Here is a 17,048-nt window from a genome sequence, read left to right as displayed (position 1 = left end):
CTGTCGAGTTGTGATTTTGGCCGTGTTATGTGTCTATATTTGTGTGTTGGTTGGAAATAATTTTGCTGTTTAAAAGTCAGTTTGTCATGTCTTTGCAAATTAGTCTCCTTGAGGACCGATTTAACGTTGATTTCTTTTAGTTTTCATTAAGTGTGTTTGCTAGGAACATGACGGAATAATGAAAGTCTTGGGGTTTTGTGGAGTGTGTGTCTTATTGGTTATCTGGTAATGATTTGTCTGGTCTGCATGCATTAGACTCTGCCTGTTCAGAACTAGAAAAACAAATTACTGATTACTGTTAAATGTGTGTATTATATGTGGGTGTGTGGTAATAACAATATGAATCTTGAATGATTCATATTCCTGATTGAGTGCCATACTGCCCGCAGGACAGTGATGATGGACTGTGTGTGTGCGTGGGTGTGTGGGTGTGTGTGCGTTCACTGTTCTGCTCACAGCAAATGATAATGAGGAAGTTGTTTTGGCTGAGCTGCTGCAGTTTATTTAGATCTTTGTTGTTAGTGCACAACTTTTTAATGACATTTTATATTCTTTCGCATTTGTTTGTGTAGAAGCACAAGAAGAAATTTTAAAAAAAAACTTAAATACTGACTTTCAAGGAAGGAAGCAGACCCTGATTTAATTGCTTTACTCTTAATATCTGTAATCAGACATTAGACCACCTGTTATATGTTCTTTATTTCATCATCCTTGCAGGTAATAGCATGTGAGCAGCAGCTGGACTCCACCTACGACGCCCGTTGTGACGTCTGGTCCCTGGGCATCACAGCTATAGAGCTAGGAGATGGAGACCCGCCCCTCTCTGACCTTCACCCAATGAGAGCCCTTTTTAAAATACCCAGGTAAACCTGCCATAATTGCATCATATTCTGCTGTGCTGAATTAATTTAAATGATTTGGTTCTTATGACAAATCTGAGCTGAAGGTTGCAAATAAACCAAAAACATTTTGAACAAAAATGAGTTTGATTCTCAATAAGACTTATTTTATGTTTTAGCGAACTGGACTCTGCTTCAAGGCTAATGACAGTTTTGCACATAATTAAGTTCTCATAGAAATAATTTAGTTAATTTTATTTGTACTGTGTTTGCATTTTGTTTATGTAATGTGCTTTTACATTTTTGATATCTTGAAAGGTGCTATTACAGATTAAAGCTATTATTATGCTGTTTCGCCGTCCCTGGATTTGATACAGCTGATTAATGACTTTGTCAGAGTGATAAAATAATGACTACCCTTTTAATTTGACCCTGTTGTGCATCTTTTCTTTTCTTTTTCTTGTTTTGTGCTCTGAAACACTTACATTTCATGACTTTTTAATTACAGTTTATGGGCTGAAAAAACACAGCTCATTTTGAAAATGCGAATACAGGCGTGTACAGTATTAAGCTTTCAGTCTATATCAGTAAATACATAGGTAGTAGTCAATATGTGTTTTTTTGGGGGGGGGGGTTCTGTAGGTTTTAAAACCTAAAATAGTCATAAAAACTAAAGTAACTAAACGGAAACCATCAAATACACTCTGAAAGAAAATAAAGATAAAATTTAATCGGAAACTACAAAATTATAACCACTCTGCTTCCATTTTTAAAGCTTGAACCACGCATGCAAATAGCTTTTGCCTTAAGATACAGCTCACCCCAGGCAGAAGTAAAATGAGATGATATTTTCTTCACTGCCCTGATACGGACCATCTCACAAGACTGGGCATGTTTTCATTATCTGACTCCTCAGCTTGTAAAGATAGTATAATGTATAGCGCTTGCACTGCAATAAAGAAAAGTCCTCTCCTACTTCCAACATAGTGATTTGTGCCTCTATACAGACTATACAGACTGTCACCACACTAAGTACAGTCTTTTTAGTTCAAATGGCTTTTTTCTGCTTGCAGGGCTTTATCCATAACATACTCCCTCCCTGGCACTCATCCCAATGATCCTGCTGGGGGAGGCTGCGGGCACAGCCCCTCTTTCTCTTTGTTTCTACTGTGAGCTGAAGCTGATTTTCTAATTGTTTATCTTCACCTGATTTCAGTGTGAGAGCACTTAACCATCACAGCACAGCTCTCTGTCCATCACTGCCCTGAAACACGCACACACCTACACACACAGACTGCTGCTGTGTCACGGCTGTCCCGAGTGTTTGCTGTGGGGGTCGTGCTCCGCCGGAGCCATCACACAGCTTTCTCACAATCTTTTTGACTGCTGCAGCCAGAGCTTCGGGCTCCCTCTTCACACTCCTCACTTCCCTCCGCTCACTACTCTGGCTTCATTTGTCAAGCAGTCTTGGAAAAAGCCACGCTGAGGGCATTAGTATATCCACTCTCTCTTATTTAGTACACATTTGCCCTCCCCCCCAAACAGCAGACCACCGAAGCCATTCCTCATTTTTATTATGATTGTTATAATCCTGTTTTTTCTATCAATAACTAGTATGGTTATTTTTATCAGAACAGTTTTACCTAAAATTTGCAGCACATAAGAGCTTGGCACATTACAAATCAAACATATAATACTATAATGTATTTTATATACAGTGATGCAATACAAGCCCCATACAGTTTCTCTATTGAGGTTTCTTGAGAAATGTCTGCCATATTGGATGTGATGCAACCAACAGTTGTGAGGGAAAAATGCATAAAACCCACTGGTTGGCAAGTTGTTTCTTGAAGATTGCTGGCTGTTGCTGAATGAAAATTGATTGCAAAGCTGGCACCGCATCAAAAACCTCCTTGTGATTACTATGGTTGCTGCAGCTCCCTGTAGTTTGTATGGAAGGCGCTAACTTGTCTGAAAACTCTCGCAAACCAAACACAAACCAGAAATGGAGAATGTTCGCCTTTGAAGTAAGTCGCAGCTCAGCTCTGCAGCCAACACGTTTAAGAAGACGCAAATTTTAACTCTAGATGTCTTTGGTATACAAAGCAGTTGGTATACATGGTTGACTCAACGGCTGCAAGGTGCAAATCAGCCCATCACCCCTCCACCACCGTGCCTGACAGTTATGCTGTGTTTGTGTTTTGCCAAATGTGGAGCTGTGAAACATCTCCACTTTGGTCCTGTCTGTCCAAGAACATTGTTCTAGAAGTCTTATGGTTTGTTCAGATGCAACTTTGCAAACCTAAACCGTGCTGCCATGTTAGAGAGAGAAGAGCCTTTCTCCCTGAAACCCTGTTTTACAGGCTAACTAAGGCCTGTAGAGTTGTAGCTCTTGGGATTTTTGCAGTTTCTCTGAACACGGCACGCTGTGACCATGGGGTGAATTTCCTGAGATGTTTACATTTAGGAAGGTTGGTAACTGTGTGGAATTGATGCGCAGAAGTAATTGTTTCTTTCCTCCTTGGTATTGTGTTAACACAGACCTAAATCCCCCAGACCTGCAAACTAACAAATTTTCAGCTTTCATAGAGAAGATCAGACTTGCTAATGATCATTTAACTAAGTGCATTTGGTAAGCAGCACCTGGCTGATACGTTTCCTATTTATTCCTATGGAAGGCTGTACTGAGCACACACAATGTTTCTGCATTTTGATTTCACTTTTGTGTAAATAGCGTAATATGTCATGTGTTGCTCCTTATATGTGGTTGTATTTATCCAACTTTAAGTCCTCCTAGGGACCAGATGACTTTCATTACGTACTGATGGTTTAACTTTATTTTTAACATGATTGTTATATTTTACCAATGTATCATGAATAATGAAAAAACATAGGTCCACACTGAAAGGAGTGTGCAACAGATACATTGTATCATATTTCAACATATGGAGTTGAACCCAAAAAGAAAAAGAGCAAATCATACAGAAGAACAAGTCCAGTAGTCTTTGACGTTGTTTCCTCATTGCCTTGTATTTAAATAGGAAGAGAAAAAGAGGAATGCAGAGAAGGACTAAGACAACAGTATATGTATGGAAGTCAAATCTGTGCTCAAAGCTTCGGTCTCTGGAGTGGATAAAAGATTTAAAGTGCTATTATAATTATGCTCAGGTGTTAATAGCTAAGCTTTCATTTTCATTATGTGTAACAGAGAGGATTTAAACTTGCCTCCGATACTTTACTAAGTGAACTTTTGGCAGGCGAAACTGAACAAATTGCTTTAGCGAACTGGGGTACAAACAAGAAATTATATTTAAAACAGTCCAAGTCCATGTAGCCCTTATAGTGCTTTAAAAAGTAGCTTTATTGTTCAGGTAGCCCAATGCAACTCCCCCAAGTTATCTCTGCAGGGCTCTCTTTGTCTTTCGGATAAGAAAAACACTTTAATGATCACAGTATTAGCTGAACAGCCTGAAAATAAAGGCCTGATGCATTTCCTGTCTATATTGGTTGTGTTGTGTGATAAAAAGGAGACGAATGTCCTCTCATTAGACCAATTATTTGCTGTCAGAGCCAACGTGTGAAAGGCCTCCATGCATTAACAGGCAGCAGTGACTTCCCTGCCGAGTACCTGGAACCCTCTTGTAAAGAGGTACTTAAAGCAGAACGGGGAATCCAATTAGCTGAGTTGTTTTTTTGCTGTGTGGCCTTGTTAAATTTAACCCCACAACAATGTGTGTAGGTTTTCAGGGTAAAGGTTTTAAGAAGTTCTGGTTTGAGTCTATACACAAGTTTCCTAAAATCAGCTGTATCGATACCATCCAGCTGCACTGCTCTGATGGTTGAAAGCTACCACTTTTTGCCACCAGAGAAACACCTCTGGATGGCCTCAGTGATGAATCGTCCTAGCCTTTTGTTCTCCGCCCTGCCCGCGTAAATCCTATCTCATCTTATCTTTCCATTTATCTTTTCCATTTCTTCCCTTCACAGAAACCCGCCGCCTACTCTCCACCAGCCGGAGCTCTGGTCAGATGAGTTTAATGACTTCATCTGCAAGTGAGTGTGGCTTCTAGTGTGTTTATCCTTCCTGTGTGAATGATAAATATTTACACAGATAACCCGCTGCTTTGAATATGAATCTGAGAAATGCGTTGCACTCCTCTTTCTGCCTCATGCTTGTTCTCCCACCTCACAGATGTCTGATTAAGGACTTTGAGTTGAGACCGAATGTGCTAGACCTGCTCCAGCATGTGTTCATCAAACAGACTGTTGGCAGAGAGAAAATCCTGCAAAAACAATTGATTGAGCTCATTGATCTCAACCAGCAAATTGGAGTGATTGAAAAAACAAGGTATTGTGTCCTTATGGCTTTTGTCTCGATGTTTTTGTCCCAATATCTCGCTGTATGAGCCAAATACTCCTGCACCATAAAGTGTTTGATCGATTTTGATGCAAAGCCCATGAAAAACTTAAAACATAACACCCTTCCTGTCAGCGGTTGTTATATGCTAGGCTGTTGCTTAGCTTTTGCCGACAGTATAATCCAAATTACCCTCCTTGCTGGATGTTTTACAAGCCCTGTCACCCTCACACAAAAAACAGGTCAATCCTGCACCGGCTGCACTTGAGCTGTAGGCTTCTTAGCATGAGTTAAAATGGTGCCCTGGAAAGTGAGTCTCTCCCTGTACAGTGATAACATGTCGATCCCGTTTCTGTCATTCAAGCCATCATGGAAAGACAGACAGAAGCACAGACAGTAATGACAGGTAACTATAGAGGATGCTTTTGTGACGCAGTAGGAGCTTTTATAATTCAGTCAAAGCTCTTGTTGTAGTTGTGATTGCACATGTATTTGCCATCAGCTGCCACCCTGCCCCTTCTTACATTGTTGTCTGTTTTAATGTTCAAATCATGTTATTGTCACTGTTTGTTCTGCTTTATGAGTTTTAATTTATAATACCGACATGTCATCTGATGCTATCAGTGGTTATGATATTTACTGTAAATCAACTACAGGAGCTTAAAAGCTTACTTGTGTTCAGCATTACCTATCAGATAAATGACGCTTCAGTAGAGAAATAGGGTTCCTGGAACTTGACCCTGGAACGTTTTCAGGGATTGAGCCTCTGACCTTCCGATTTATAGATGACCCGCTCTACCACCTGAGCAGCAGCTCAACTTGTAGAAAGGCCAATATTCAAAGTTTTATAACACAGAACCCCATATATGAGGTGTACTCCTTACCATGAAACTTCTCAAATCAGACTGGTCTTAAAAATGTTAGAGCTTGAAAATAGAGGGAAAATAATTCATGCAAATGAAGAAACAACCAACTTTTCTTAAAAGAGTTGGTGTCTGACAGTAACATCATGATGGTGTTATGCCTCACTTTCCCCAAAATAATTATTTTAATATTGATATTTTTGTTTACAGGCAGCATCCACGGCCTTCAGCTACACTTTTAAAACTGTATGTTGTTGAAATCATAACATAGTAACTAATATTTGACATGAAAATTTGAGCGACATAGCTTAAGTAGTTCTCTAGCTCTTTGAAAATGGCACAGAAAGCTAAAATGTGACAGTTTTCCTATTAAAAGTGGATCACCCTGGAATTATTTAAGGATATCTGGGATGGTCAGGCTGGAAGCATGTGGTCAGCTGACATGGAATGACCCTTATGCATACAAACCCCCAAATTGAAAAATTACTTGAACCCCATCAACAACACGTAAGTATCAGGAAACATAAGACTCATGTTGTCTTTCTAAAAGTGGAATAACAATAAAGCTAAAAGCTTGTTCAGTAAATTATGTTCAGCACTAAATTTGCTGGTTTCCTGATATCACTTGACAATTCTGACTGTATTTTAGTAAGTAAATGAACTGACTTGTGGTAATAAGCTGATGTTGCAATTCCTACAATGGGTAATTGGAATCTTGTGGGATTATTTTATTCCCTTGTGCAGATTTAATCTCTTTAAAGACACATTTGCTTAAACTAGAAAAGATATGTTTACTAAACTTAAGTCACCCACTTCTGAAGTTTATCCTCCCGGTGGGACTATTTTTGTTTTATTTTACCCCTCTCTGTGTCTACTCTTTCCTTGATGAAAATAGAAGATGCTTGAATAGAGACGAGTCCCTGAGGTTAGAGTCATAGTCAGACCAGTGCGTCCCAGTAAAAGCTCCACTGTGAATGACCTTTCCTGGCCTCTGCAAAGTTATTAGAAGAATCTGCAAAATTTAACATTCATTTTTTCAGAGCATGCTCACTAAGAGATGTCATTGCTGTGTTACAGGCATGAACGTATTCATACCAAAAAAGGAAGCCACATGAAGACACAGGACGCAGATGAGGTGGATGACCTCGCCACCCTTGAAGTTCTAGATGAGGTAAAAAAAATAAATCCAAATGCATCTTTACTCCAAAGATGGAATTGAACCTGATATATCTACCTAATGAGTGGAAAAACTAATTTGTTGTGAGAATTGTTAAAAAAATAGATCATTAGTTTGTGTTTTTTCTTGCATTTTTATTTAGGCTTTCACACAATTGCTTTTCCCCTTCCTGGCTGCACAACATTAGATAACAAGTTAGAATTAGGATGAAGTCACTGAATGCAGCAAACATTTTCTCGTAAAAGAAAAAAAAACCAGAGAATTGATGGGAGCTAGAGCTGAAAATCTCTGCCTGTTTTATTTTTCTCCTTGAAACTATAGGTAGTTTCTACTGAGATAAATTTATGAATTTACAGCAGAGTGCTCTGCTCTCTCTCTCTCTCTCTGCTGACAGAGTTAATGTAGCTCACCCAACAGTCTCTTTCTCTCGGTCTTTCACTTTCATCTATTATTTAATTACACTTTGGTGTTTAAGTGAATGGATAACTTGTGCTGGTCTTCACAACCCACACCAAAAATAATGATAGATCAAGTACTGTTTTCTTAACTTACACACCCGTGTGTACGCACAGATAAGTGGTATTAATGAAATTTTAACTTTGAAATTACCTGCTCAGCCCAAACTGCTCTGTCCCAATCAAAATTGGAATCTTGGCACCGCACTTGGCTGAAATAAAATGGAAAAAAAATTTTCTTTTATTTTTGCCCGTCTAGACGGTAACAGATACAACAGCTCAAATTTTCATGTATGATATGACGGAGAAAAAAATATTTGGTTTATTTGATAAATAGCGATTAATGCGTGTAAGTTACAAAATTAGCTACAAAGGTTTTTTTCTTTTTTAGCTGTAAGTCTTATAACAAGTCAGGTAAAGCTAAAATATACACTGTAAAAAGCTGCCAACATGTTGTTCTAACATTAACCAAGAAAAGTCAACACATATTATTTGTAGTTTCAACTTTAAATTCAATTCTGTTCAGTTTAGTTTTATTTATATAGCACCAAACCACAACAGAAGTCACCTAAAGGCACTATATTTAGCGTAAAGACCCTACAGTAATAGAGAAAACCCCAACAATTACATGGGCCCCTGCGAGCAAGCAACAGTGGGAAGGACAAACTCCCTTTTAACACGAAGAAACCTCTGGCAGAGCCAGGCTCAGGGAGGAGCAACTATCTGCCTCACCAAAAACAAACAAAAACTCCAAAACGAACATGGTTTTGTTTCCTTTTGCAGAGGAACATTTTTTTATGATATGGTGAATTCTGTATTTATTATATTCAATACTAATACTTTTATATTAAGATTAAAAGTGTTTGAAGTCCTCTTGTTGGATTGGACAAACATTGGACAAAACATATGGTCATGCAATATAAAAAGTTGCTTGAGTGATAAAACGACTAGTTTAGAAATCATAGTCAAAAATTAACATTGATTGAACGTTTACTGCATCTACTGTGATATATTTGTAGGTACATTATGTCACATTATGACATTTAGCATCATTTTTCCTAATTACCCATTCTGGTCTTTCAAGAACCAAAACAAAACAAACCAAAAATACACAGCAGCATCTTTGACAGAAAGAACATTTGGAACAATTCATCAAATCTGAGGGATGAACTGACATATTGAATGAGTTGCCAGCGGATATTTCCACCCATCCTTCAAGCTGAAACGGGCTGCTGGTTTGAGGGAAACGTTGGCATAAACTAAATTTCTATGAGTTTTATAAATATAGTTCTGACTGTCATTTAGCAAGCATCTCATACTGATATTTATTGTCTTTGTTTATTTTTTTCCAGAACACTGTCGCAGATCAGCTTCAGAATCGCTATGCAAGAGATCAAGTTTACACATATGTGGGAGACACCCTCATTGCAGTCAATCCTTTCCATAAGATGGAGATATACACGCCTGAGGTCAGTGGAGATAAATAGACCTTTGTTTTATTTGGATCTGTGTTCTTTCCATGTACATGCATCCCTACATTTGGTCAATAATGCAGTGAATGTAGCCTGGCATAGCTCATTAGAGCCTCTGCAGTTCTTCAGTCTGCTGCATCCCATTTGGCTTCAAACAGCGCACACACATTTTCACAGATACTACCGCTGTTTTTCTGCCTCTTCCATACCTCAATGGCCCCATTTTTCTCTCAATTATCATGTTTTTGCCTCAAGTTTGTTGCAAATTTTTTAATTTATGTCCTCAGAGAATATAACAAATCCGCTTTGTAAAATCATTAATTTAGTTTTCTAAAAATATGTATCTATTTTGTTGTGTTCATTACACTCTTGAGCACGTCTTTAACAAGCTTTTATCTTTTTTCTCCCTCTCTTCATAGCACACTAAGATGTACATAGGAGCTAAGCATACAGCTAACCCACCACACATCTTCGCTGTGGCTGATACTGCCTACCAATCTATGGTGTCATACAATAATGATCAGGTAATAAGCTCTTCAGTTATTACAAACTGGTTGAGTTTACTTGTTTAAGTGCTGTTGCACACGATGCCAGAGCAGCAGTTTGACAACACAGACACTAAAAAATACAGAAACCACAAACCAGAAGGTACCAAAAGCAGGTTCTGTTTTTCTTTTTTTGTTTTTTGTTTTTTTTTTTTTGCAGTGTTGGGGGGATTTTGTGTGTGATTTTGTGTGATGCTAATAATGCTAAATCTAGTTTGCTAGGATGGTTAGCATAGTGTGTCTATTATTCGATATTGGAGAATTGGCAAGTGAATTAAGGCCTTTTGATTGGATCGTCTTTGGGGAAATTCAAGAACTTCCTTTCTAAGAAAGTTTGCACAAGACCCTGAACAGTACTGTGAAAAATTAAGTACACCCCATGATTCAATAGCTTGCTGAGCCAGTCACTGTGGACGAACTTTAGCCCACTCTTCCTTACAGTGTTGTTTCAGTTCATTGAGGTTTGTGGGCATTCATTTATACACAGCTCTCTTAATATCCTGCTACAGCTTTGCAATCTGGTTCAGGTCTGGGCTTTGACTGGGAAATTTCAAAAACTGATTATTTGGTTTTTCAGGCATTCTGTAGATTTGCTACTGTGCTTGGGATCATTGTCTTGCAATATGATTTTATTGTTAATAAAGCTAATAATATAATATGCCTGTCCTATATGGACTCTGTATTTGAATTTTTTTTGTAAAAGAAAGCCAGTATGTTGATTCTCTCTCCACTATCTGCATTCAGTGACATATTTTAGTGACAATGGTAGTTAAACTGTTAATAACGTTAATAATATTATTGGCGTTTAAGCCTCAAAGCCTTTTTTGTTGACACCACAGGAGTCAGAGTGCATATATAATTAAATGTGACTCAAGTGACTTCTTGTGTGCAGTGTATTGTGATCAGTGGGGAAAGTGGAGCAGGGAAAACAGAGAGTGCTCATCTGCTGGTGCAGCAGCTAACAGTTCTCGGGAAGGTGAGTCATGAAATCCAACCAGCACAACTCTTTATCTGTTGGTAGATATTCTGTTAACGCAGTTTGAAAATCTTGTAATGAGTGTGCTGGTGCTGCAGTTGGTGCCAGTCATGATTTGAAGGCTAACTACAAAGGAAATGTCATTTCTCTTGACCTTTTTTGTATTCATATGAGAAGATTATAGAAAGCGGTAGTGCTACTTGTCACAGTATAACACCTTTTCTTTTTAAATTAGTCCCCCAAACTAAAGTAGAATGATATTTTGTTTAGGCCAATAATAGGACACTCCAGGAGAAGATCCTGCTGGTCAACAGCTTGGTGGAGGCATTTGGAAATGCCTGCACTGTCATCAATGACAACTCCAGCCGCTTCGGCAAGTACCTGGAAATGAAGTTCAACGGTGGTGGAACAGTGGTCGGAGCACAGATATCCGAGTATCTGCTGGAAAAATCCAGAGTTGTCCACCAGGCGATGTAAATATCACTTCCTGTTTCTTGTATTGGTCCCGGTTTTGACTGTTATCACCTTCATTTGAGAGTGACATTCATAGAAAAATACAAATAATTTCTCTGTTCATTTTCTGAAAGAACATTGCCGTGAAGGTTATTGTTCTGCCCGCTTTCCACGGATCAGCGGATAATAGATTGTCTCTTTTTCTTGCTCTCTTTCACATCTGCTTTTTCATTTGAAACTGGTGGCATTTGCTTTCACCTGCATTTCACTCGGTCCATCATTTCTTTTTATTGTGTGTCTGGGGAGCAGACCAGGTCAAGTGGAAGGGCTAGCTTATTTCCTGTTGGATCAAAGATTGTGGTCTTGCGTGTGTCTTTAGTGGAACTTCAAAGACACACTCAAGTACTGCATTGGAAAACAGACACCCGTCAGAGAGGGCCGTACATTGTATGAATATTTAGTCTGTTAATGGGTGTCGTATATGGGTTGATAGAAAACAGGGTGAACTGCTATGTTTTCATGAATTAATCTTTATTCACGTGTTGCATGTTTTGTTACCCCTGCAAGATAATTTTCAATTGCTTCATTATGGGTTTAATTTAATTGCACACACACACCTGAAATGATTGTTGATGCTTTCCGATGGGATTTGGTGACAGTATCCTGAAACAAATTTAGTTTGATTATCCTGTTGAAACAAAAATGGTTTTTTACTAATGGATTTAGCAAAAGATTAGACAGGTTTTCCTTCACCATGTTCATGATTAATATAAATTTAAGCTTAAATTTTATTCATAATAAATAACCAAAGGGATTCAGTGTTCATCATCATTCATCTATGCTTGTAATTTACTTCATAAAGTGTTACAATTTGTGTTACTGGTGGAAATACAACTTGGTTTTGAATTTAAAGAAGGATCGTCAGCCTTCTTATTCAAACGAATATGGGAAGGTGTAGGATTGTTTGCAGATTATATTAGTTTGTCTGTTTTCCCTCCAAATTCCAAAACTATGACATCACAACAATGTGATTGGTCAGCAGCAATGTTGATCCTGGACACTATTAACATGATGCAGGAGTAACACCAACATGGAGATATCAGATACACCAGGTTTTTAAAAAGCTGGAAACATGTTAACTAACTATTCCTGTGCATATTTTAGCTTTGATCATGTATATTTTGTTATAATTTTTCTTAAAAAAACAAAACTGGAGTCATGTTAATCATGTGGCTAAAACATTTACCTAGCATGTCTCCTTTTCAAGAATTTGATTTCCACTATATGTGCGTGTTCCCACAGGGGGGAGAGGAACTTCCACATCTTTTACTACATTTATGCTGGTCTAGCTGACAGGAAGAAGCTAGCCCACTACAAGCTCTCTGACAGCAAAACACCTAAGTAGGTTTGACATTCCTTAGCAATTTTCCCAAAGCACTGTTATCTGCGTCCCATGCTGCAAACTCTCGACTTCCTGAGACCCCGGTGGTTCCTTTTTGTTTTGTAGGTATCTGTACCACGAGAACATTAAACTTGGGCCTGACATAGTGAACAACGCTTCCTACAAGGAGCAGTTTGATGCAGTGGAGCAGTGTTTCAAAGTCATTGGATTCACCCTGGAGGTATAAACTGATGTATTCATTACTGGGCCACAGGTTTAGCAGTATAACCTTGATCCCAGTATTCACACTGATTTGTCCTCACTCGCCCCCATTAAAGTCACTGTATGTAAAAATAACATGTAAACAACCTTACTAGCTATAGCACCAGTATTGCTGGAATCAGTGTGATCATGCCGGCCCTCTCGTCTTGTATATGGCTTGTGATGAAACATAAAGCTGCAGGCACATGTAGGCAGTCAGTTCTTGACATTGTGAAGCCTAATGAGGCTCAAAGTACTGATTGCTCTTGGGATCTGCACGTCAATAGTACTTATGTTGTAATCACTCGGCAGCGCTATTTTACTGTGTCGTTTTGTCGTCCATGAAATACACTACAAGCTGATCCCTTAATATATGTGCTGCAGGTGAACTAGTGTTTTTATTTTTCAAATCTGTATTATTTGTAGATTTAAGATTTTAACAAACTGTGCCCTTTTTTGGTCTATTTGAACTGCTTTCATAGTTCATAATAATAATTGAGCCACCTATTTTCGGATTGGCTACTCCTCCCAAACAGAAGGTTTAAACAGCAGGTGGGCGGGGCTTCTGTGCTCAAAGCTAGAGCTATGAGTCTGAGGTGACCATATTAGGGATAGTTGCACACACTGATACATGTTTCCATACAAACTGTATTTGTTATAATTTTTGCAGGAGCTCGGAAATGTTTACAGCACACTGGCTGCCATCCTCAACTCTGGGGACATTGAGTTTTCTCCAGTTGCCTCAGAGCACCAAACAGACAAGAGCAACATCTCCAACATGTCTGTCTTGGAGAACGGTAAGAAAGAGAGAGAGAAGCACGATGCATGATGACAGAAAACCAAATATGACTCTGAATTTCCTTTGCTACACCCCCTTCCTCCGCCTCCCTCTTTTGCTTGCCATCATTAACTCTGCAGGAGTCCTCCATGTTTAGATAAATACAGGAAATGATTTGGGTTAAATCAATTACCCAAGACTGCGTTAGTACATAAAAATCATTAAGAAGCATACATTTGTAATGGTTAGATATTACAGTGCATGCTTTGCATTATATTTTCTGAATTCAAACACCTGTTCTGAATGGTAATTTAGAAAACAGCATAGATGCGGCCTATTAATTGAATGAATATTCTCCTGCTCAGTCAGAATGAGGCTACATATTGCATAAGATGTGCTGCTTTCAGTAAACTCCACAACTTTTATCCCCTTCCTTATCTCATGTCACCTCAGTGGCATCTCTGCTGCGTATCCGCTCAGACGAACTGCAGGAAGCCCTGACCTCCCACTGTGTTGTGGCCCGCGGAGAGACGATCGTCAGACCCAACACAGTGGAAAAAGCGGTGGAGGTGAGGGACGCCATGGGTAAAGCTCTCTACAGCCGCCTCTTCAGCTGGATTGTCAACCGAATCAACGCGCTGCTGCGGCCTGACAGCCAAGGGTAAGATGGGGGGGCAGAGAGTGTGATGGTGTGTTTGGTTGTCACGAATGAGGTCATCTCACAAAGTTCCTGCTTTTGGATTAAAATAGATACACAACTAGATTCACTGCCAAGTCTTTAAAACTGCAGAATATACTTTAAAATCTATTTGCGTACATATTTCATCAAGTATAGTGTCAAAAAACAAAAACAAATTTAAAAAAATGTACATTTTACATGTTAAAAACCAACAGTTTAACAGTTTTAAACATAAAAAGACTATAATAATAATGGATTGCATTTATATAGCGCTTTTCTAGGCACCCAAAGTGCTTTACAATTCCACTATTCATTAACTCTCACATTCACACACTGGTGGAGGCAAGCTACAGTTGTAGCCACAGCTGCCCTGGGGCAGACTGACAGAAGCGAGGCTACCATATCGCGCCATCGGCCCCTCTGGCCAACACCAGTAAGCGGTAGGGTAAAGTGTCTTGGGACACCACGACCAGGACAGAGAGAGCAACCTGCAACCTTCCGGTTACAGATGAGCTTCCCAATCCCCTGAGCCACGGTCAGTTCTTTCTAACGTCTAAATGATGTCTGTCTACTAACATCCTCTCAGCTGAAGTGCTAAAAATTGCACTTCCGCTAATGGCCACTAGAGGCCCATTCTAGAAGTGAGTTACACACTCCATGCCCAGTTTTCAAAAGAAATAAACATTTCTGCAGCCTGATACAAAATTCTCTTTTGCTATTTCTAGCTAATTTCCACCTTTATGACAGTTGTATGTTGGTAATCTTTTTAAATAAAACTCAAATAATAAAATATTTTAAGTCTTCAAGTTTTACTTTTTACATTATTTTCTCCATCTTGAATTATTTTCTCAAAAGTTTGAGTGAGTAAGTCAAAATTTTGATAAGAATAAATTTTGACTTACTGTATGGATGGGGAAAAATCAGTGGCAGATAAGCTTCCAACTAAATAGCCAAGACTTTTTGCTTTTTACACAAGTAAGAATCATATTTATCATATTTATTTCTTAAAAATAAGAAAAATATTTGAGTGCTCAGCTAGAGTAGAGAAGTGCAAAATAAGAACCAGTCCACTTACCATTTAAGTGGCTGGCTACCAGAACAACATAGCCATCCCTAGCACCATACGGTTAGCTATTCTATAAATGCATTTAAAGATTTAACGTTTTATCCTTGTCTTCTCCAGAGAGGATGACAAGGGCCTTAACATCGGCATCTTGGACATATTTGGTTTTGAAAACTTCAAGAAGAACTCTTTCGAGCAGCTCTGCATCAACATTGCCAACGAGCAGATCCAGTTTTACTTCAACCAGCACATCTTTGCGTGGGAACAGGTAAAGTTCAGCCCACGAACCCCACATCAGCACGCCCCCCAGCCTGTCACTGAATTCAAATAACACTTTCTCAGAACGTGAATCCCTCCTGAACAGCTCTCAGTGTGCAGTTTTCACCTTGGTTCTAACTCATTTCCATCTAAATTGAGATAACATGTCATCGTTTGTCAGTCTGCACTTTAAAAGAGATGGCAAGGGTAAAATATGCTGCAGTCTTTATTCACGGCAGAATGAGGTTCCCTGTTCTCCCCTCGTGCAGTCTCGTGAGAGGGTTTTGCCTTCAGGGGGGGGTCAGAGAATGGTTTGCCAATGTTAAATGATTTGGAGTCACCCATTGGGAGGTGTTATAAATCATTCCAAACGAGGGTCAATTAGGAGTTGAAGACACTTAGTGCTGGACTTAAATTCACTCTTGGGTATTGTTGGAACCAGGCCCAGAAATATATTGTCCTATGGAGCCATCATATATATATCCAGAGCATAAGGGAAATGTACGGTGCTGTGAGATTAATAGTTCTACATAAATAAGGCAAAATTAAAGGATTGCTGTATGGTTTTATCAGCAGTGCATTTACTCTGCTGCCCTCATGTTTTCATGTATGTTTACGCGTGTGGTTGCATATTGTCCCAATCTATCTGCATCCATGCTGATTTTTTTCTGCTGTACTTCATTTGCTTTACAGTGGCGCTTCATGCTCGAATAAGCAGATTGATTTGATATTGTTTGTTCCCGTTTTGTCCTGTTCTCCGTGGAGTAGAAGTCCCTGGTGATGTTGCTGAGTCATAGTAGCAGCTCTGAGTCAGCCTGATGTGATCAGGTTTGCTCACTTTGCCCTGCAGACCAGATTTATCAGAGCCGAGTTAAGAGGAGATAAAAGACAACAAATCAACATCGTTGATTTAATATTGTCCTGTCCATAAACAGCTGCTTTGGGACGATTTATGTAGGTAAATTCGTAGACGCTTTTATTTTAAAAGGTCAAGCCTTTGTGAACGCTAAAGCGTGACATTAAAGAAATAAAACCGAGGGTATAAAACTGTACTGCTGTTTAATGGATCTTAAAGTGCATTTGGTATTATAAGACAGGGTTTCACTCATGCAGAAATACCGCTCTATTATTAAGGCAGCAGCATTAATAGCATCTTAGTACCAAGGAGATCAAGGATTAATGACTATTGACCACGTATAGTAACCCAGTCCTAAAGGCTGTCCTGTAACAGTGAATATTTGTCATTAACTAGAGACCAGATAGAAAAGCTACAGTGTCTTGCTAGGATTAGGAGATTAACCTTGGAATCAGTTTGATATTTAGAGCTAACTGGAGAGATCAGCATTCAATGAAAGGTTATCCACTTGTTCATAATTCATTCTAACATGTTATCACATGTTAGGGTTAGCTAAAGGAATCCCAAACACACAAAGAAGTTGATTTGACATCTTATTTGGACCTTTTTATTTAGTAACATGGAAATCGATGGAA

The 17,048-nt window shown here is 38.9% G+C and overlaps 1 protein-coding gene across 2 annotated transcripts in view; it reads left to right on the top strand.

The window, feature by feature from the left end:
• Positions 1–17,048, top strand: part of myo3a (myosin IIIA) — a 65,171-nt gene that overhangs the window by 26,172 nt on the left and 21,951 nt on the right. Inside the window, exons 7-20 of one of the 2 annotated variants that reach the window (XM_039617145.1) lie at positions 718–863; positions 4,827–4,892; positions 5,032–5,187; positions 5,561–5,602; positions 7,137–7,230; positions 9,044–9,160; positions 9,583–9,687; positions 10,601–10,684; positions 10,955–11,157; positions 12,440–12,538; positions 12,645–12,759; positions 13,450–13,576; positions 14,011–14,218; positions 15,420–15,567. In XM_039617145.1, coding sequence (XP_039473079.1) covers positions 718–863; positions 4,827–4,892; positions 5,032–5,187; positions 5,561–5,602; positions 7,137–7,230; positions 9,044–9,160; positions 9,583–9,687; positions 10,601–10,684; positions 10,955–11,157; positions 12,440–12,538; positions 12,645–12,759; positions 13,450–13,576; positions 14,011–14,218; positions 15,420–15,567 — 1,710 coding nt within the window. The remainder of the gene's footprint in view (positions 1–717; positions 864–4,826; positions 4,893–5,031; positions 5,188–5,560; positions 5,603–7,136; positions 7,231–9,043; positions 9,161–9,582; positions 9,688–10,600; positions 10,685–10,954; positions 11,158–12,439; positions 12,539–12,644; positions 12,760–13,449; positions 13,577–14,010; positions 14,219–15,419; positions 15,568–17,048) is intronic. The other variant, XM_039617146.1, reaches the window with a different exon arrangement.

This window comes from Oreochromis aureus, linkage group 9, assembly GCF_013358895.1.
Source record: "Oreochromis aureus strain Israel breed Guangdong linkage group 9, ZZ_aureus, whole genome shotgun sequence".
NCBI lineage: Eukaryota > Metazoa > Chordata > Actinopteri > Cichliformes > Cichlidae > Oreochromis > Oreochromis aureus.
This window is presented reverse-complemented; position numbering and strand designations above follow the sequence as displayed.